Source organism: Poecilia formosa, unplaced genomic scaffold (genome assembly GCF_000485575.1).
Source record: "Poecilia formosa unplaced genomic scaffold, Poecilia_formosa-5.1.2 Scaffold2, whole genome shotgun sequence".
NCBI classification, from domain to species: domain Eukaryota; kingdom Metazoa; phylum Chordata; class Actinopteri; order Cyprinodontiformes; family Poeciliidae; genus Poecilia; species Poecilia formosa.
In genome coordinates, this window is record NW_006799941.1 from 1,232,184 (window position 1) to 1,253,673 (window position 21,490).

General features: G+C 40.2%; 2 protein-coding genes across 5 annotated transcripts in view; both read left to right on the top strand.

Annotated features, from left to right (window-relative positions):
* The window catches only part of gli1 (GLI family zinc finger 1), a 55,030-nt gene extending 41,637 nt beyond the window's left edge, over positions 1-13,393 (top strand). The window contains exons 3-13 of one of the 4 annotated variants that reach the window (XM_007548655.2): positions 2,501-2,727; positions 3,777-3,878; positions 4,000-4,198; positions 4,532-4,700; positions 4,851-4,958; positions 5,151-5,291; positions 5,883-6,032; positions 6,365-6,529; positions 6,665-6,907; positions 7,031-7,337; positions 8,154-13,393. In XM_007548655.2, coding sequence (XP_007548717.1) covers positions 2,501-2,727; positions 3,777-3,878; positions 4,000-4,198; positions 4,532-4,700; positions 4,851-4,958; positions 5,151-5,291; positions 5,883-6,032; positions 6,365-6,529; positions 6,665-6,907; positions 7,031-7,337; positions 8,154-10,711 — 4,369 coding nt within the window. In that variant the 3' untranslated portion in view covers positions 10,712-13,393. Of the gene's footprint in view, positions 1-2,500; positions 2,728-3,776; positions 3,879-3,999; positions 4,199-4,531; positions 4,701-4,847; positions 4,959-5,147; positions 5,292-5,882; positions 6,033-6,364; positions 6,530-6,664; positions 6,908-7,030; positions 7,338-8,153 lie in introns of all 4 variants that reach the window. The other 3 variants (XM_007548636.2, XM_007548646.2, XM_016670072.1) reach the window with 3 other exon arrangements.
* Positions 13,394-20,116: 6,723 nt separating this feature from the next.
* Positions 20,117-21,490, top strand: part of LOC103135769 (zinc finger E-box-binding homeobox 2) — a 38,407-nt gene continuing 37,033 nt past the window's right edge. The window contains exon 1 of the mRNA XM_016670084.1: positions 20,117-20,825. Coding sequence (XP_016525570.1) covers positions 20,768-20,825 — 58 coding nt within the window. The 5' untranslated portion in view covers positions 20,117-20,767. The remainder of the gene's footprint in view (positions 20,826-21,490) is intronic.

Here is a 21,490-nt window from a genome sequence, read left to right on the forward strand (position 1 = left end):
ATGCATACTAAAAAGATGTCTTCATTACAGATGTATGGCCACATCTGTAAGGTTATATGTTATAAAGAAAAATATTTTGACATTCCAAGTTTTGATCCACGTAGCAATTTTTTTTCCTTACTTATATTTTTTATTTAAAACAAATGTACTCGTATATTCCCACCAGCCACTTTATTAGAAACACTTATTCACCTGTTTGTTAGCACAAACACCACATCAACCAATCACATATCGGTAACCTAATGCAATCTTTAGTTTCTTCGTTTCCTTACAGGCTACTAAATGGTTTTTAACCACGCATCGGAATTGGGCAGAAAGGGGATTTCTACCAAAATTGATATGTTTGTTTGGTGTCAGTATTTTGGAAACTGCTGATCTGAGATTTTCACTCACAACCATCTGTGAACAGTCTGAATGCATCCTTGTGTCACCTTTTCATCATTTTCAGACCCTCCCATAAACTGCTGAGCATTGGTCCTTCATATGTCCAATAAATCCACTTTACCTCAGTAAACCTGCAGGATGAATGAGCGCTTAAACCAGATCTGGAGCCGATAATTTAGAAATTTAGAGTAGTCAGTAGTGTAACAGGTAGACTGTCTCATTTTCCTGCTTGTCTAAGCTGCCAGGACAGGACACACACTCTCAAAAATATTAATAATATGAGACAAAATACTCTCTTTTTTCTTACTCTTCAAGTTGAAAAAGTGTGCATATTTTTATTTATTTATTTGTTTGAAAAACAAAAAAAGTCATCTAGGCCTTCATTTAACATGAGTCAAAATCTCAAAATAGTTCTATAATTAAGACAGTTTGTAAACCTACGTTTAAAATATTTAGGTGATGTTACAGGTAGGCATATTATTATTATTATTTTTAAACAGCTTATCTGTGTTCTTTATTCTAATAATATGAGCTGCAGAGATCTGAGTATTTTTCATTGATCCTGGTGCAGATGAGAAACATTTATTTTCAGTATTCCTCAAAGCATTTCTTCTGGAGGCCAAAAAAAAAAAAAAGAAAAACTTTTCCTGTCTCAATCAAATATTCTAAGGATGCAGAAGCCCAGGTTTATGTTCAGTTGTTGTGAACACAGCGCTAGCTCAGCCACTCACTCCCTGCTCTACGCTCCTCTGCTATCCACCCGCGCTCCCTCCCTCGCTCATGCCACCCAGGTTGCGGGTGGACTCGGCCTCTCTCTGACAGCTGCTAATTACAGGCTGACCAGGCCCCGCTGCGCTCTGCATGACTGCCTCGCGCCCCACTCAGGTTACCCAGAGAGAGGGAGAAGCAGGGAGAGTTGGAGAGAAAGGTGGCTGGGCAGAAAAGAGAGAGAGATAGAGAAAGGGAGGAAGGGAGGTTTAGGGGAAGATGGAACAAGACAGAAAGGATTGAGGGGGGAGAGGGAGAAACTGAAAAGTACAACTGAAGGGATGAATGGTGGAAGAGAAAAGAAGGAAAAAACGAGAATGGGGGGGAAGCACAGTGGATTAGAGAGGACAGATTAAGCTCCTGTGTGGAATACACGTTGCTGAGAAAGAATGAAAGAACTGAAAGGACGGCGGAGGAGCAGAGGACGATCCTGAGGAGTGAAAGAGTCTGAGAGATGGAAGAAAAAAGGCAGAGACCGATTTTGAGCGTCGGAGCATCCATTGAAATTTATGGGAGCCACTGGAAAGTTCCAAGGCTTACTCTTTCTTCTTCTGTGGGGGAAAACCCAGATTAGTAAATTTCCATGGTGTAGACCAAGATTAGAGAGATGCAACATCTAGTGGTGGGTGCGAAGCATTGCATCAAATATTAGGACAGCATAATTTAAAAGGCTGTTAGAGGACTTGGTTATCAGAGTCCATTTATTTCAGAGGCGATGCATTGCTTTAGACTTCTCTCAGAGCTGTGGTACTTGTTCACAGCAACCTGTGAACAGTCAGCTTGTGTAGAGATAACCTTTCGTGGCTTTCCCTCCTTTGTGGTGATGTAGGATAAAACATGGCCATAATATAATATTTCTGAATAAAAGCAAATTGTTTATGTAACCATTATGTTGCATTCATTCTCTCCAGTCCTAACCAGTCCTCTGATGAACTGTGTTATTAAAATACATCTCTCTGTGTTGATGAAACAATATGTGTGTTTCCTTTTTTGAATTAAAATAACAAAATTAAGTAACTTTCCTATGATATTCTAATTGACTAGGATGTGGGTTTGCCACATTTAAATGTTGAATCAAAGTATTTTTTTCAGATGAGTTTTGTTGGTTTTGTAGATTTAAATAAGAAAATGGAAAAAAAAACACATTTTGATTCAGCAGATCAGCTCTCAAAGAAAACTGGAAGTTGGTATTTGCCACTAAAGTCTTATTGGTGCATGTTCAGTCTTACTTTACAATTTTTTTTACATCTATTTTGGTTCATTTTAAATCAGTCTGTTTGTTTTTACTCTATGTATTTTTATTATTCAATTATTTGTCTCATAATTCTGGCCTCTCTGTTATCTGCAGCATTGTGCCATCAGACCAGTCTCCCTACAGCGATGTGTCCCCCCTTCGAGTCCCGCACCTCAACGGCCCTCTCCAGGACTGCCACACTATGTACAATCCCATGGCTCATGGATCTGGATCAGGTCCGGTTCAGGGAAACAGCCACTGCTTGGATCAATACATGAGGCCTCCTCAGGTCCCTCCACCACACGGTATGATGGGCCACAGGGGCATGCCTCCCACAGAGGGTGAGTCACAGTATCTTTTTCATCCCCTTAACCTCACAGCTGCTATTGATTAGGACTTAAAGATACCTGAGAGACTGAAACTCAAACTCCATAGATTTCCACAGGAGGAATGATGAGAAGTTTGCAGTTGGACAGCTTTACTACAATGCAGGTCCCTCCAAAAGTATCGGACTTGAAACATTACAATTGATTTATTAGGGGAAAAAATCAAGAAGTATCTATTTTTTATCATAATCACAAAACAAATGTAACTGGAGCTTTTATGAATTCATACTTCAGTTTTATGTGTAATCTATTACTTTCGGTGGAGCATGATGTGATGTTTATCAGAATTAGAACTGTGACCAACAAGAGTGTAGGAGGATTTGAGTTTATCCTGCATAAGTACACAGTGATGAGAATTGTAAGGCAGATAGACAACTTAAAAGTCTCACTGTCTGATGAAAGACTTTCTTATGAATCTCTCTCTGTACTTTGTATTTAAAACAACACAATGATGTAGACTGAAGGGTTATTTATGCAAAAATAAACTAGAGATTAAGCAATTCTCTAGATATAATTAGAAATATTTGACATGCAGCACTTAATTTTAGTGACAAAAGACTCCAATGTGTCTTTTAGATGAACATATGTTATGTACAGTAAATGTCTGGGGTTTAACTTGTTAAATAAACTCCTACAACAAATTCTGCACCAGTTTAAAGACTGTTATTAAATATCTATCATTTATTTAAATAGATTGGGTTGTTTAACAGTTTTTTTGTTTTTTTTTCTAGACTTAGAAACACGCACCACAAATCCACATAAATAAACGAATTCCAGTTTTGGAAACTGCATTTATAGCGCCATGAGTACAAACTGGTTAAAATCATCTTGTTTGTCACCAGTTCAGCCTTTTTCAATTTAGTTTTTCAGATAATTAAATTTTAATTCAGTTTACTTTTGTGTATTTATAAATAATCTTACTTAATCTTATTTAATGAATTGATTATGTTTCTTTGGAATTGTTTGCATGAGAACTTCAAACTTTTCCCTCTCAAATCCTCCAGGTAGCAATAGCGCCCCCTACTGCAACCAGAATAACATGATGTCGTCGCATCCCAACTTCTGTCAGCTTCAGCCCAGTTCTGAGCAGATCGGCTCTGGTGACGGTGGGAAAAAAAAGCAGCTGCTTAAAATGAACATATTCCTGTCACAAACAAACGTTCTATTTAAGATGAAGACTGATCCTCTTTTTTTTTTTTTTCTCAAAAAAACTTCTGTCCCCTCTAGGCTCAAGGTTCTCCACACCTCGCTCTATGTTGAAGCTGAGTAAAAAGAGAGCCCTGTCCATCTCACCTCTGTCTGATGCCAGTGTAGACCTGCAGACCGTCATTCGGACCTCGCCCAACTCGCTCGTGGCCTTCGTTAACTCTCGCTGTAACCCCAACGGAGCCAGCTCCTATGGCCATCTGTCTGTGAGCGCCATGAGGTATAAGTCAACATTTTTCTGAGTCTAGTACCTCAACCATCAGTGTTTGTAGCCTGATGAAACTATTGATGGAACAAAAACTAATCTGGTTACAGAGATGTTTTTCATATTAGTGAAATAAAAAAATGGGACCATGATAAATCATTTAGAAACGTTTTTCCATCGTTGATGTGGCACCTAGATTATGTTTGTGCTCTATATTGTTACATTCATAAACGCTGCTGTTAATTCACAACTTAGCAATGTGTTCTGGTTATGTTCTTTAAATGTTAACAATTTAGTGTTAATTTTGTTTTTCTTTGAGTGATAACGTGGTATATTTTGCCTCCTCAGTCCATCTCTGAATTATTCCAGCAACATTAGCTGCCACTCCAGACAGCAAGGCTCCATATACGGAGGAAACGGTGGCACACCTCTGGGTGTTCACACACCAGGTCCCTGCCAAGCTTCCCGTTTACCACCCCACAATCCCCGACTCCTCGTTCCACCTAAGCATGGACATGTAAGATGGCTTTCAACCCGACATCACAGAGCTTTGACAGTAGATCAGCAGCTTCTGCTCATTGTGCAGTGAAAAAACATACGTTTCACACAGGAATCTGACGTGTATGAACGAACTGAAGAAAACAATGTTGTATGTACTGTTTAGCAGCTGAAAACAGAGCCAGGTCTGGTAGGCGTGATGGACGGCATGAATGTAAAGAACCTGGAGGAAAGGTCAGAGGGAGATGTAGCCAGTCCTTCCTCCACCGGCACTCAGGTGAAGTCATGTCCTTTTTGTGATATTTACATCTGATCTTTTCCAGATCATTTCATATTTGACAGAAAGCCATGTTCCAACTTTCGTTTTATCAGCAGCAGATTAAATCTGAACTGTAAGACAAGGCCATTTTGGCATTTGGAGTACGCCTGAGCTAAATGAGATTTCATTTCTACAAAAATGCTTTAGCAGGATCATCTGATGGGCTTGCTGGATGGCAGAGACGACTTGGACAAGGAGGACGGGAAGCCGGAGCCGGAGGCCATCTATGAGACCAACTGTCGCTGGGAGAGCTGCAACAAGGAGTTTGACACACAAGACCAACTTGTTCATGTGAGACATTTTACACGTCATCAATCAGTTGGAGTAAAACCAACCGTAACTTTTTGATACAATTAGAAACGTCACTGGATTTTATCTGTCACCAAAGAGGTGAATATCGTGATGCAGAAACAAATGATACATGGTTTCCAGGATGCTATGTAAATAAAAATCTAGTGGTGTGGAGTGTATGTGGAATAGTTTTTACATCTAATGACAGCTTTTTTTTTAAGTGTGTCTCTAACTGCTTTGTACATCTGAAGATGGATATTTTTGTACATTCTTCACAGAAAAGCTGAGTTTGATGGATCGCCCATGATTTAATTTTGTGAGGCTTTCTTTCAGTATTGGCCTGTATTTAGCTCCATCCATGTTCCTATCAACTCTGATTCACTTCCTGCTGAGAAAAGACCCCTCAACAGCATGACGCTTCCACTACCATGTTTCACCATGAGGATGGTCTATTCAACTTAATGTGCAGTGGTTGCATTTTGCTAAACATAGCATCTTGGTTGTTTGCTAAAAAGTTTTTAAAAAATGTACTCTTTGGAGCTTCAGTCAGTTACGCTCATTCTATTTTTTATGTCTTTGTCATCCTTTTAGCACATAAACAATGAGCACATCCACGGAGAGAAGAAGGAGTTTGTCTGTCATTGGCAGGAGTGTTCTCGAGAGCAGAGGCCTTTTAAAGCTCAGTACATGCTCGTGGTTCACATGCGCAGACACACAGGAGAGAAGCCACACAAGTGCACTGTAAGGAACTTTGAACTCTTTGTTTTCCATTTCCTGATCTAAAGTTAAAGGGCAGATAAATGAATGTACTTTTGTAGCTTAGAAGGAAAGCGATTTAATTTCTCACCGTAATCTTTAGGCTTACAGTCTTTGCAGACTTCCTCTATATCAGCCACAAGTATTATTAAGACATATTAATGAAAAGCTTTTGAGGGTCACTTTAATTCAACAAGTTATATTACTGTGGAACACCAGATCTTTTCATAAAAGCTTTAGATATGCATTATTTATTTGATCATTTTTAATGTTACCCGACTGTCATGATAAACTGTTGTGAATGTTTTCTGCTATAGTTTGAAGGCTGTAATAAAGCCTACTCTCGCCTGGAGAATTTGAAGACCCACTTGCGCTCTCACACCGGGGAGAAACCATATGTATGCGAACATGAGGGGTGTAATAAAGCCTTCTCCAATGCTTCAGACCGGGCAAAGCACCAGAACCGAACTCATTCCAATGAGGTACTAAGACAGACAAGTTTAAAGAGGGAAACTGAACGACTATCTGACGGCTAATCAATTTAGCTTTATTGGGAAAACTCTCCCAGTATTTACTGTATAAGAATTTTTATGGGTTTTTTTGTGTGCGCCTTACAGAAACCATATGTTTGTAAGATCCCTGGTTGCACTAAGCGATACACAGATCCAAGCTCTTTGCGTAAGCACGTGAAGACAGTACATGGCCCCGAAGCCCATATCACCAAGAAGCATCGTGGAGACACAGGCCCACGACCCCCTGGCTCAGCGCTGACCCCTGGAGGCCAAACATCGGAGCTGCTCCTCGAAAAGGAGGAGACATGCAGGGAAGACTGCAAATTGTTGGCACCTGAGACTACCTTGGTCAGTGACAAACATTACTGAAGGCTGCTGTAGAGATCAGCAAAGAGAGTAAACTCAGACATATCTACTTAACTATTCTCAGAAGATTCACTAAAACTTTTTATCTCTTCGTTTGACTTTCAGAAGTCCCAGCCAAGTCCTGGTGCTCAGTCGTCTTGCAGCAGCGAACGTTCTCCACTGGGGAGCACCAATAACAATGACAGCGGTGTGGAAATGAACCTAAATGCAGCGGGAAGCTTGGATGATCTCACAGCTTTAGAGGATGGAGTTGCAGGTGGAGGAGGCAGCGGAGGAGGGGAGCCAGGAACAATGGGAATGTCTGCTCAGGCTCTGAAGCGGCTGGAGAACCTGAAGATTGACAAGCTAAAGCAAATTCGAAGGCCGACTCCTCCTGGCCGCTGCACCAGTAACAAACTTCCTGCCATTTCTGGTACATACTGGAAAGAAAAATTTTGAGCCATTTCATTTTTTGTCACATTTTGATTACAGAACTCATTGTATTTTATGTGATAGGGCAACACACAAAATTGTACATAATTGTTAAGTGAAAGGAAAATGGTACAAAGTCTTCAAAAGTTTTTACAGATAAAAATCTGAAAGTGTGGCATTGAGTTGAATTCACTCCTCTTTATCCCTATATCACATTTGCCCATCTTCCAATCCCTAAGTTGATTGGAAAATGAGCAAAGGTAAACACTGACCAACACTTTATAAAAATGCTGAAAGCACTGCAAGTGTCTTATGGAAATAGTTAATCTTTCAACTGGAAAATTACTCGAAGCATGCACTCATAGCTGCAAATTTATTGTTTTTAATCTAGAAATGATCTATTTCAGAATCTGGCACAAGACAATAGTTTTAATTATGTTTTTTAAATCTCTTTCTCACATGCTGTTTTTATTTTAATTATGTAAAGCACTTTGAAATGCCTTGCTGCTGAAATGTGCTATACCAATAAAATTTGATTGATTGATTGAATAGTTTGTGTTTGCAGATGGTCTCCATCTATTTTGATTTAACTTTGCTATTTGGCAAAAATAAAGTCAGCCAAAGCTGGTAGAGAAATACCTCAAAAGACTCGCAGCTGAGATTACAGCAAAAAGCAACAGGTGTATGCCACACTTTCAATTTTTTTTTATTCTGACAAAATCCCATAAAAGCATGGGTTTATCAAAATGCAAAAATGTTAATTGCCAGGCACAGTGGACGACGTTTAAGTAATTTTCTCCTTAATTTTTCTTTCTAGGTTCAGGGGACAACATGGGGTTGTGTGCACCTTCTCCACTTAATCGACGCGTAATGGAGCTGTCCAACCATGAGCTCGGAGCTGGAAATATAGCAAACTCTACTAATGACAGAAGAGGAAGTGGCACAAGCAGCCTAAGCTCAGCATACACAGTGAGCCGTCGCTCCTCTATGGCTTCCCCTTACCTATCCAGTAGACGCTCCAGTGATGTCTCACAAATAGGAGGGACAGCAGGGGGCGGATGTCACCTTCTGAGTCCAGAACAATCCGGGGGAGACCCTCTTTCACCTGAAACCTATCGTAGAGGAGCTCCATGTCCCGGAGGTGGAGGGTTACCAGGTCTCCCCAACTTAACACCTGCTCAGCACTACAGCCTGAAGGCCAAATATGCTGCAGCCACTGGCGGACCGCCACCCACTCCTTTACCTAACATGGAGCAGCCCGGTACACCAGTAAGAAGGGGAGGTCCTTTGAGTGAGTACCAAGGGCAGCCTTTACCTCCTTTCCTCCAGCAAGGAGGTCAACGGAGGCACAGTGCCAACACAGAATACGGTACTGGAGTTATCTACCCTCACCAGGCTCCAGGTAACAACACCAGGCGGGCCAGTGATCCGGTTCGATCAGTAGCAGACCCACTAGCTCTACCCAAACGCTTTAACAGCCTCAATAATGTGGCCATGATGGGCCGCAGAAATGCACTACAACTTCGTGGCTCTGACACAGGTCTTTCCCGCCACATGTACTCCCCACGTCCACCGAGCATCACAGAAAATGTAATGATGGAAGCTATGGGTATGGAGCCCCATCTCAACACTGTTGATGCCAGGGATCGTTCCATGATGATGACCCCTGTGGAGAGAAACTTTATGAGTTTCCAGCAACAGAATCCGACAATGGGAGGTGGAGGTCCACTTCCAAACCAGCTGTCCCCGAGCCATGACTCTCTGGGCTGCCCGGATCCCACTTACATGCAGCGGCTTTACCAGGGACACGGAGGAGAAGTCATAGCCAGAGCTAATGGAAATCCATTAGGTCAAGCAAGACCTACACAGCCAGATGGGATGTCAAATACACTTCTCCAACAGGCCGAGTATGGCATGAGCACCTGCCAGCTGAGTCCTTCCGGTCCGCATTACCCAGGCATAGGTCAGGGCAGTGACAGTGGGGGTCCTTGGAATGACAACCACAACCAAATCCAAACTTCAAGCCATACAATTCAGAACCAGCAATCGGTGCGGTTCTCAGATTCCAGTCTGCAGCCTCAACAAACACAAGCTCACTTTAACAATCAGACAGCCCTCTACAACAATCCTGATGGCACTCACAAACCTTTCATCAAGCCTGAGCAACAGTTTCACCCCGGTATGGGTGGTGGGGATGCCTGTCAGAGTGCGAAGCTCCAACAGCAACGAATCCTCCTGCAGCAAACACAGACTTACCCCCAACAGAGTGCTCAAGTGATGATGAGAAACTCTGGCCACCCAAGCTGTGATTTTCAAGGGCAGAACCCAAGTTCGTACCCTAGTGGAGGTGGCTTAAGTTTGGGCTGTGCCAGTTCTGGGCTGTCAGAAGGCCAAAGGTCAGAAACCCCAATGATGCAGGTGAAGGAGATGATGGTGAGGAATTATGTGCAGTCTCAGCAAGCACTCATGTGGGAGCAGCAACAAGAGCAAGAGCAGCAGAGTGGAATGAAGCCACCTTCTCTTTCTGACAACATGGGTTTGAATGCTCAAGCAGCAATGATGCAACACAGCCCAGAGCATCAGAATCAGAACCTATATCCCAACCAGATGTATCCCTCTTACCCAGAACGTAATCTGGTCATGAGCCCTGCTGCCCACAGCCGAGGGCCCACCTCAGTTACACCTAAAGATCAGCACCTGACAGGTCTCCAGGGCACATGCTACAATCAGGAAATGGTTGTGCCTAGGCCACCTCAGGGACGCAAGCCTCTCAGCCGCCAGAATAGTCTGCCACAGGTAGGAGGGGGTTACCTTGGCAGCTCCCCCCACCTGAGCCCTGTACACTCCACTTCCAGCCCCAGACGAGGGGTGCGCCTTCCACCTGTCCAGCATCCACAGCACCCTCAAAATGAAATGTTTTCTCCCTCCAACAACAACAACATGTACTACACAGGTCAGATAAATATGAATATGGAAAAACACAGGGACCCCCAGAATGGACCTTGCCTTAACCAGCCGACCAATATGGGACCGCCAAACCTGGACCCAGCAGGTGACACCAAATCTGCCCCTATGGCTCCCTATCCAGAGTCTAGTCCCATCTCGAATGCCTTAGAAAACCTGGACTTGGAGAATGCTCGCATTGACTTTACTTCCATTATCGATGAAGCTGATTCTTCCTCATTTAGTCCAGTCAACAATCCTCTCCAAGGTCTTCCAGGATCATCCTCCCAGGCTTCTTCCCGCCTCACCACCCCACAGACGTCCGTCAGCCTGGCTCCGGGCACTGGCCTGTCCAACATGGCTGTGGGTGACATGACATCCATGCTTACCTCACTGGCTGGGGAAAATAAGTACCTGAACACTCTGTCTTAGGGGACAATAGGGCATCTTACCATGCATTAGCTATAGACAAGCAATAAACATTCGCCTTGGCCTTGTTTTTGTTTTTCAAAATCAGATTCTGTCACTTTGAGGGACTTTGACTGAAGGTTTAGCCAGACCAGAAAGACTGTAAAGTGGAACTGTTCATAAAATGGATCAATAGTACTAAAACCAGCAATAGCTTATTGGAGACTCATGTAAAAAGATTTGATAATGTAGTCTAATAGGTTCTGGGTGCAAGTTGAGGCAAAGCTACTAATACAGTCTAATCGCTTTTAAAAAATATGCAAACCACCATCAAAAACCTTAAAACCAAAGGTGCCGGCTTTTCCCTATTCATAATTTTTCCCCTGCTGCCTTGGTATGGTTTTTTCTGTGCCATAGTGTAAGACAGAACTATTTTTTGATTTGAACATAGGATGCTGAACAGTTTTTTTATTAATCAAAAAGGGCTTTGGCAACAATGGAGCAAAGAAGGATTTATGTAAATATGTTTTCTATATATATATATACATATATATATATACAAAATGTGTATACGACAATGAGACATTGAAAGGTTGTCTTTTGATAGTTTGCTTGATAGTTTGCTTGAAGCTCAATGTTCAGGGGTTAGTATTTTTTGTTTGTTTGAAGAGACAAGAAAGCTATGCTTTTAGTGATTGAGAAATGTTTCTCTGGCCTTGTAAATCTTCTGTGTTACTCTTGATTTCCTCCTTTTCAGTATCAACACAATCTATACCAGCAAACATATCAGTATTCCTACATATGCACCATTGCAGAGCAGTCACATGCATTGTAACCCTACATCTATCCCTACACACTGACACTCAGGACTTGTTTTGAATCTTTAGTGTGCACACTACATGTACGTTTGACTTGCCTTTCCAGACAGAGTTTGCACTCCACTTGTTTACTTTAAGTGTTTCTAAAGCAGCTACTTTTTTTATCAGGTGTCTTTATAACAGAATGTGCCTACCACTTCTGAGTTACAGAATGTGAGAAAAGCTCAATTATAGTACATTTATCTTTACTGGTGTCCTTATTGACGGTGTGATAAAAGCTTTAAAATTAATTCATCTTTTATTGCAGTGTCATAATCTCACATTGAAATGTCAAAAATGAATCTGAGTATATTTATGCAGGCTTTAGTTTTTTATTATTATTATTTTAAATGAATACAATGAAACTGATCAGCAACTTTCTCTTTATTGCATAAATGCAATGAATGGGAAAAGCAAATGTTAAAATACAAGAGACATTAAGAAAAAAATGACATTAAATTGTGTTGCTCTTTAAATCAACATTAATACAGCACAGAATAAATTTATTTCTCTAGACTAGATTTAGGTGTATTACCCATTGCTTATGGATAAAAACTTGAGACAAGGTTCAAAATTGACTATTGATTGAAATACCAAAATAATCTGGCATTTCAATCAGTTCGGGGTGTCTTGTACTTAAGGCCTAATTACTGAATAAAAGTTCCTGTCCTCTCAAGTCAACTTTTAATATAAAAATATACTCCAATACGGCTTGATTACAATTATTTTAAAGCACGTAAATAACGTATTTTTTCAGGATGACATTTTGCTACTGCAATAAAAGGTGCATATATTTTGGAACTTTTAACACGTCTTTTTCAGTGTTTCCAGTAAATGTCACCAGCATTAACAGTGATTTTTAAATGGCAGCATGTATGTTTAAACAGACTGCATTTTCTGTACAATAAACTAACCACCAGCTCACACAGGACTCAGCTGAGGGTTGATAGTAACTGAGGATATTGAGTTAATGTGTAATCGTTTCCTATATTTTAGAAACTGAGGTACATTCATAGGACAACCTACTGCACTTTGGCTCTAATCCCAAAGAGTTACATTCAGCATAACTAATTCACAAAAGGGCTAATCCTGCTACCACTGTAGTAAAGAGTTTATCAGATACAGAGAGGTACTTTAACAGCTGAACTGTATCCCAGGAAGAAAGCAGCAGCTGTTTTTAGTAAGGTGGTTTTGCACTGATTACAGCACTGTTTGGAAAAAATCCCTGTCTTTCAGTGACTCACGCCAACCTCAGTTACATGACTATACAGATTTCATACAGTATTTGATTAGGTCAGAGATCTGAGCCTTTTAAGCTTCCTGGGGCCACACTAAAGTATTCCATAAAGCATGAATCATTCAGCAGATCACAGTATTGTCACTTCAGCCTTAGCACCAATTAATACTTCCTCAGTTTGGAATAAGTGCACATTGTACCAAAGATTCATGGTAACAGAGGAAAAGATGTACAAATAGAGTATTAAAGCTCAACACTAACACTACCCCAAAGTACATGAACATTAATTGTTAGTGCTGTCATGTAGAATGTATATGTTTTGTACAAAATCTTTTTTTATATTAATGAACCTTATGATTGTTGCCCTCCTTGTGTGCCTGCCCGTGTGTGTGTGTGATTTGTGTTTTTGTTTTCTTTTTTGTAACTGTTATCCTTCATTCTGACTTATTTTGCTGGCAAAAGATTATCACTTTTAGCAAAACAAAGCTATTTTAGTAGCAAAAACTAATAGAATAAAGTGAAGTGTTTTATTTTCTGTACAATTTTCTACATTTTTATACATATGTGCTATATTTTACCAGTTCATAAATAAACCTGCAGTTTGATATGGGTGCCAATGTTTTGTGAAATTCTTAAATGTCTGGTGTGTTGTAATAAAAGTCACAACAACTGATTGCAAAGTGGTTTATAGATGGCCAAAGGGCATCATATTATTGACTTCATCTTATCTTAAATGTATAGGTAATGCCTTCTGATTCTTTGACTTATTGCAGACATGCTTGCAGTTCATTACTATAATTTTAACTATATCTGTACAGTCCACATAAAGGATCCTAACATCTGATTGGCTACAAAGAAAGTCCACTTTAGACCAATCACCATCAACTATAGCATAGTTAATTCTGCACAATGACTGCAATATGTCATAATGGAAGATAGAATAAATTCACCCTATGATAAACAAAACTGGACATATGTATCTTAATCTATATTCAATGAAAGAATTCAAAGATACATGGATATTTATAAGATTAATGAAATATTTTAGCTTTCATTTAGTGGTTCAAAGTATCAAGCAGTGACAGGGGGAGAGGCTACAATTAATCTTTATTTAAATGACTGAGCAGTTCAACATGTCAGATGTCCATTTAATGACCCATATTAGCAGTTTGGAATTTTTAATTGTGCTATAATAAGCATCTTCTATAGTAATATGTCTTATATAATATAGGAACTTGATATGTAATGGCAACATTTTCATTATTTCCACGTTTATTATCTATTTTCTATCTATCATTTAAATAACAGAAGAGGCCCTGAACAGGTCACCAGTTCATCACAGGGAAACACAACCATGCATTCATGCTCTCATACCTAAGGAGAGGTAGAGTATTCGATTGGCATAGCAGTCACGGTTTTTGATTGTGGGAGGCAGCCGAAGGAAAACCCACATATACAGGAGAAGATCTTACAAACTCTGAAAGACCACAGACCTGGATTTGAACTCAGGACCTTATTTGCCTTTGTGCTACCCAAAAATATTTTATAGTAATACTTATTTGCTTATTTTTTGTTTTAATTTTAATGCACAATGTTTTATTTCAAATTAAATTTTCTTATTTTGGCACTTTTGATCCTTTACTCTTGCTGACCAACAAATGTAGGGCCTCTTTTTCTCCTGTAGAGGGCAGCACAGCCTGAGGAAAAAAAAATGCATTCAGTTCCACTCACAGCATCCATAAGAACATTAGTACTACATGGTATGATGTATACTTTCCTTACATACCCATTCACCCATGTGAGTTGTTAAATTGCACAAATTTTCTATCTTTTCATCACAGGTTTTTTTTTTCCTTTTGTAATTTAGATAAGAACTTCTGGAAGAATTTATTTTTATCCAGGGGAGAAGCTGGAAAACCCCTTGTTATGAATATGAACTACAGCACATAGCAACCTGTGAGGAGCTGCAGTCATGTGCTCCAGCAAGCTGCCAAGATTAAGTGGATCAGCATTAAAACTGGCTGCTCTTGATTACATCAGCGCCTGCACTGACTCTGTGGTCAGTGGGGACACTCACTCGTGAACTGCTGAATGCTGTAGGAAAGAAAAACTGCACAAACCTGCCTTATAAAATGTTATCAGCCACAGCCTGCGCCTTTAAATGACTTTATATGAGAGGGTGACGGGGGAAACTGGCCTAATTAGTGTGTAAATGCAAACATCATAAAGGATCTATAAAAGCAAATCTTCCTGGGTTTGAGATGATGTCAGATTTATTTGTGCCTTTCACATCACACTGGTTAAGCTCTTTCAAATGGCCGTACTTACTTGGGATCACCTTTTGCTTTAACAGTGGGAAGAAAACACTTTACATGGCATATCTGTTTCAGGATGCAATAATGCGACACCTGCATTAGGACATAATTATTCAAGTTATCCCATGATATAGTTAATGGAATCTTGTCAAATTAAACCATTGACAAACCAACATGAATAGTGTTTAAATATCGTGTGTACAATGCATCTAATTCTTATGCTATTGCCATGGTAATGGACTCTACAGCCTTCACCTCCAACCACAAGTAAAATTTAACTTTGTTCACTGTGAGCAACTATACTGAAAGGACAAGTTTTAGAAGTTGAAGATAAAATAGTCTCTACCTTGACTTTCTCCAGCTTGGCTTGTTTTTTGGTTCAGGGGGCCCCAGTGTGCTCAGACTGTGTTGGCATTGTGGTGTTGCGGCATGGCATAGCGGACCCACGGCAGCCACTACAGCCTGGCAGTGGTGCTAAAAGCTGACTCATTTGCTCCGAGGCAAAGTGGAAGTTTTCCTGACGGACTATTGATTTGCAATCTGGCATATCCACATTCGGATTTGAAACAATAGCAAAGTTTCCACAAAGGAATCTCATTAACTCATGTTTGAAGGAAGGGGGAAGTTGGCAGAGTGCTAAAACATAAAGGACAGTAGGATTCATATTGAGAAAATATCAGATCAAGTAATAAGTAAGCTAAGCGCCACCACAGGCCGATGTCCAACTGAAAGAAGTGATTTTTGTTTTTTTCATTGTATAGGCCTGAGGTGTACAAATTAGATGATTTACAAAAATGGAAAGTGCCAACCTTGTGATGAGACACATAACAGTCATGATAGAAAGAAAGAACATCCTCTTTAAATTCTGTAGCTTGGCATAGTTTGCAATGATTTTTCACAAAGCAAAGAAACATTTTGGCTTTACCTTTGCTTAACAAATAAAAAAAAAAAAGTGAGTAGACTCTGTGCTGTGTGGTTTTGTCTTGATGCTAGATTTAAACATGTTTAGAACATGGTGAAGATCTGATCATTTATGTTAAAACTTTTGACAGAAATGTGCTNATCATTTATGTTAAAACTTTTGACAGAAATGTGCTCTTTTTTTTTTTTACCAACCAAGGCTCAGTTGATTTGCTTTCAGACAACATTAAGCACCATTCCCTTTTATTGTTACTGCTGGTAAAGAAAGTATTTAAATTAATGCTTTGGGTTTTTTTTATTACAAAAGCATAATCTCAGGATGGAAACATTTTGGAATCACTATCCTTGAGATTTAGTACATTTGCTTAGGACAGAAAAAAAAATCCATTATCATGAGCTGATTATTAGCTTAATATATTTTTGTATAGATGAGGAATTTTAAATTTAGAAAATACTATTTAAGTAGATCATTGAGTCAAGGAACTTTAAACAGCCATCCAGGACTTTCTTGATTCCACAGAGTAAAAATAAAACATACATGCCCATATGTGTCACCCACTGTTCAAAATGGGAAAGACATGTGAACATGCCATTCACAAAAGTCAAATGCATTCAAAAGTAGCTACTCGGCTAAATGAATTTATCCATTGTCTACACCGGCTTATCTTGTTTTGCAAACACAGGTACACACAAATCAAACAATCATGCATGCGCACACTAACCTGAGGAAATTTAGAGACAAAAATAAACCTAACAGTCATGATTTCGGAGTGTGGGAGGAAGCTGGAGTACCTGGAGAGAACCCACACATGCATGGAGGAGAACACGCAAACTCCATGTAGAAAGACTGCAGGAAGAAATTCAAAGTCAGGATCTTTTTGGTGCAAGGCGACAACCGGAACACAATTTAAAACGTTTAAAACAACCAGCCAAGTTAAATTTATCTTGCCACCACACAGTGAGATAAACTGACTCCAAACCTCACTGTTGTAGAATTGAAGCTACTTGCTGCTTTTCTTAGTGTAAGATTATGTTGCTGCAATAAATTGAAATGATCTTATTTTAAGGATTTTCACACGTCTTTATCAGGAGTGGCAATGGTTTTGGAGGGCACTGTAGGTATGACCTATTTATGTTTTTGCTACTCAGAGATTTGTGGTGAGGAAGGAATATAATGGTCGATATGGTTAAGTGGTTGTCCTAAATTTATATGTGACTTTTTCAGTTGTACGATGCTTTACTTTTTGTCTACTTTTGACCCCCCTGCTCTAAATTGTAACGTTAACAGTGGTGGTTCACAACTTTAACACGTCTAATCTAAACTATCGGCAGCTCAAAAACTGAACGAGGAGTCTCTTTCACATATCTTTCACGCAAGTGTAAACATGTTTATAGCCCTAAATATATAATAAAGCTTGTTAGAGTTAACTGATGCAAAGGCATCGTTGTCGCACACTTTTCATGAGATTCCCACTTTTCCAGCGTTACAAATGGAAATGCCAAAATAAGAACAGAGTTTTTCAAATGCAAAGGAGTGGGCAACATAATGACTTTTCTCTTTTCTTGTCTGGCCATTCAGGGGGAGGCTTTTCTTTCCCTTTGTCACTTAGGTTGGCATATAATTAACTCCTGCTTAATATGCTGTGTAAGGGCTCTTCTCACCATGCGAGAGGCTTTGAACTCATGGACCACAGACTGGGACAAAACCTCAGTAGGTCTGCTTCCTCTGTGCTCCTTTAAATATGTGTAAGTAAATATGTATAAGTGAGAGTGTGTTGTGTTAAACAAACACTAGAGGCATAAAATATGCCGCCACAGCTGTGCTGCATTGCTACAACATCACACGACTATTAGACACGTTTATAACTAATAAACGCAGCTCTTTACTCAGTGCATCCATATGCAGTAGGATCATCAAGAAAAATAATGGCAGTAGCTTTGAGATTAAGTTGAAAAAGCCGTCAAGCAAAAACATATTCATTTATCTGTATGTGTTAAAACTACGGAGACTTCTGCCTTTTAACAGGAGCTCCCAGGACCTTTGCTGCACCTCCGTATAACCCTCAAAGTTTATTGCCCACCTCCTCTCCTCCCTCTCTGCTGTCCATCCCACCACAAAGGGCTGGGATGACCCCTCCGTCCCCCTGCTCCCTCCCCACCTTCAGGACGCTTTCTCCTCCAGAATCTATTAAAAAGACCAACCCCCAGCAACACATTAGGTGGATGAATAAAGTGAGCTATAGTGTTTTGCAAAGGTAATTCATGCCCTATTAATTGTTTGTCATTTCGTCATGTTACAACCACAAATTCCAAGACAATTTATTGTACTTTTATGTAATAAAACAACTCAAATACAACATAATGGCAAAGCGGAAAAAGAATGCCATGTGACTTTTTATGCTTTTTATAAAACAAATATTTGGTGTAGTGTGCGTATGTGTCCAGGCCCCTGGATACATACGCAACCTAACCTTAAATAAAAACAAAACAAAACAAATGGAGCTTCTGTATTTCAGAAGCTCCAATTAATAATACAGGGCCTACCTGTGTGTAATTAATTCTCAGTACAAATGCAGCGGTTGTGTGAATACCTTAGAGGTTTCTTCAAGGGCATTAGAGAATAAAAAGCATAATGAAAACCAAGAAACAGCAGGTTAGGAAGAAAGATGTACTGAAATTTAGAGTAGAGTTAAGGCAAAGGGACCATTGATCAGTCAGTCAAGAAGCCAATGGTAATTTGCAATCTGCTGCAGAGTTTCAGAGGAGAATCTATTGATAGGATAACTATTGGTTGTACACACCAGAAAATTTTGTTTTTTGTTTTCTTAAGTTTGTCACAAGCCGTGTATGGGACAATATGTGGAGGAAGGAGGCACATATGTAAAATGCATTGTGTAGAAGAAAACTACCACTGCACAGTAACCTGAATGCATATATTTCACAGTGAATCATGGTGCATCCATCATGCTGTGGGGATACTTTTCTTTAGCGGGGACAGAGAAGATGGGGCAAAGTTTATAAGACTGGAAAAACGCCTGTCAGAGGCTGCAAAAGATTTAATACTGGAGCAGAAAAATTCCTTCCAACAAAACAGAAATCTATCATTCAACAGAGCTGCACTGAAGTGTTTTAGGTCAAATACTGTTTATGTGTTAGAATGGCCCAGTCAAAGTCCAAACCTGTATCTGACCGTGATTCTCTGGCAATAATCGAACGGTAATGTCCAGAGATGCTCTCCGTCCACACAGCGCATCTCGCAGAGAAGAATGAGTAAAAGTTTTAGATTCTCGTAACGTACAGCTGGGAACTCAAAAGACTTGTAGCTACAAATGTACACACCTCAGAGGTCGATTTGCAAAAAAAAAATGAAACCACTTGCTATTATGCATGACTGCACTCTGTTGCATAAAATCCTAAGTAAACACAGAGGCTTGTGGTTGTAAAGCAACACAACATCACAAAGTTAGAGGGGCATGAATGCTTATGCAAGATACTGTGTAATGACATGCATAGAAATGTAAAATATGTGTATAACGCGAATTTGGTAATAAATCATGAGTTAGGTTTGGACTTGTGCTGATGATGTGTAGCCAACCGATCAGTCAGTTTTCTAAATAATTGTTAGCGTTTTAGGGCTAAAATAGGCTTCAGATATCTAAAGAACATTTTAGATGTTTAGTCTTTTATTTCGCTGTCTTTAACCTTCCTAATGTGTGTCACAGTGTCACAGATACATGTTTGTTTACACCCCATAGGCTCCATTATGCGCCCTGAAAAGCTGCCCCCGGCTCGCTTCTGTAAGGTAGGGGCCACAAAATAAGTCAAGGTGGGGGTCCTGTATGCTGCGTTAGAGTTTTTTTTTTTTTTTTTTTTTTTTTAGTTCGGATGTTTTTCAGTTGCAAAACAGATTACATCGTAGGTTGCAACACAAAGCGCGGCCGATGCACCACTTCCTACAGCAATCCAGGGACGAATGGGGCCGCAGGACGGGGTCCACGCCGGGGTACTCGAGCGCATGTGCGACATGCATAAGACGCAGGCTGTAAAATCCTTAAGAAGAGTTCATGAAGGGTGTGTGTGTGCGTAGGTGTGTGTGTGCGTGTGTATGTGGGGGGCGCATACCTGCTCTCATTAACCTGCTGTTAGTGTAATCTCCTCTTCTGTGGGAAAAGATGCAGGGAGAGCTGCTGGAGTTAACAGCCTCATTTGCACCTTGTTAATGAGCCGATTGGAGATATACGGGGAGCTCATAGAGTGCACTCTGTGTTTATATCACAAGATTAAACTTTCTGCCTATATCAGTTTCTTTGTAGAAAAAAAAAAAAAACGTGAAAAGACGTGCATGCGCATGTAATCTAACTACATTTCATCATTGCATGCAGCAGCAGTTCTGTCGAGATGCCCCCACTGGAGCTCTAACACATTGTTTAATGTAGTCGTAATATGCAAATTACGGCGAACTGCTCCGTTCTTTCTTTTGAGGAAGGTGCACGTTTTGCGATGCCAAGCCTGACCTCAGGGCCTGCCTCTGCTGCTGACATCACCTCCGCGTCTCGTCGCCGCTGCCTGGAGTCCCATCAAGGTCTGAGGCTCCCGCTGTGACCGAAGGCGATGCCTCAGCGCCATTCATTCTCAGGCAAGGCGCACAGGACGCAACAGCCGCTGCGCTCCACGCAGGACAACTTTTTTTTTTTTTATTTCTTATTTTCCCCCCCCTCACCCCCTCCATTGACAGCACTAAAGCTTGGCCATGACAGACGAAAGCCGAGGGAAGCGAAGGAAACAAGCCAACCCGAGGAGAAATCGAGGTAAGAAACACGCTGCGCTGGAAAGTTTGAAGAAGTTGGTGAGTGATGCGGTGGGAGATGTTGTTGCGGCGGACAGAAGACATCATGTAAAACCAGTTGTCTCAAATTGGATTTTTTTTTTTTTTTTACAAAGAAATTACTTTTAAAACGTTTCTTTTCTGCAGCAGTTTGTTGCACGGTGCGTGTGTGGTCTAATTCAGACTTTTTATTAATTTCATAGATGGGGAATGATTAAGACTAACTTGAAAGTCACGTTTGGTCAGATTTTAGAGGGTTGCTTTACCAGCTGATACCTGCTTAGGTAGTCGTACAAGAAAACGGTAGGAGTCATTTTTGTAGAAAAAAAAATCATAACGTGCAAATACATAAAAAATAATAATAATAATACCCCGAATTATTCTTTTTTAAATCGATGTCATATAGAAGATTGTACCTTTTTTTTTTACTGCGAAACAAGAATTTTGTCCTAAATCTCAGTGGCCCTTTCGTTAAGTGCAGGCTTTACTTCAGCCTAAGAAGTTTTCGAGGCTTTTACATGACTGCAGCGGCATGCATGTTGCTGTATGGCGTAATTTTGGACGTTTTACCTAGTAGTCCTTAGAAAAATCTTTTCTTTTTATACTTTATGGAGAAACAATGGAGAAAATGAAAAAAATGTATTTGTA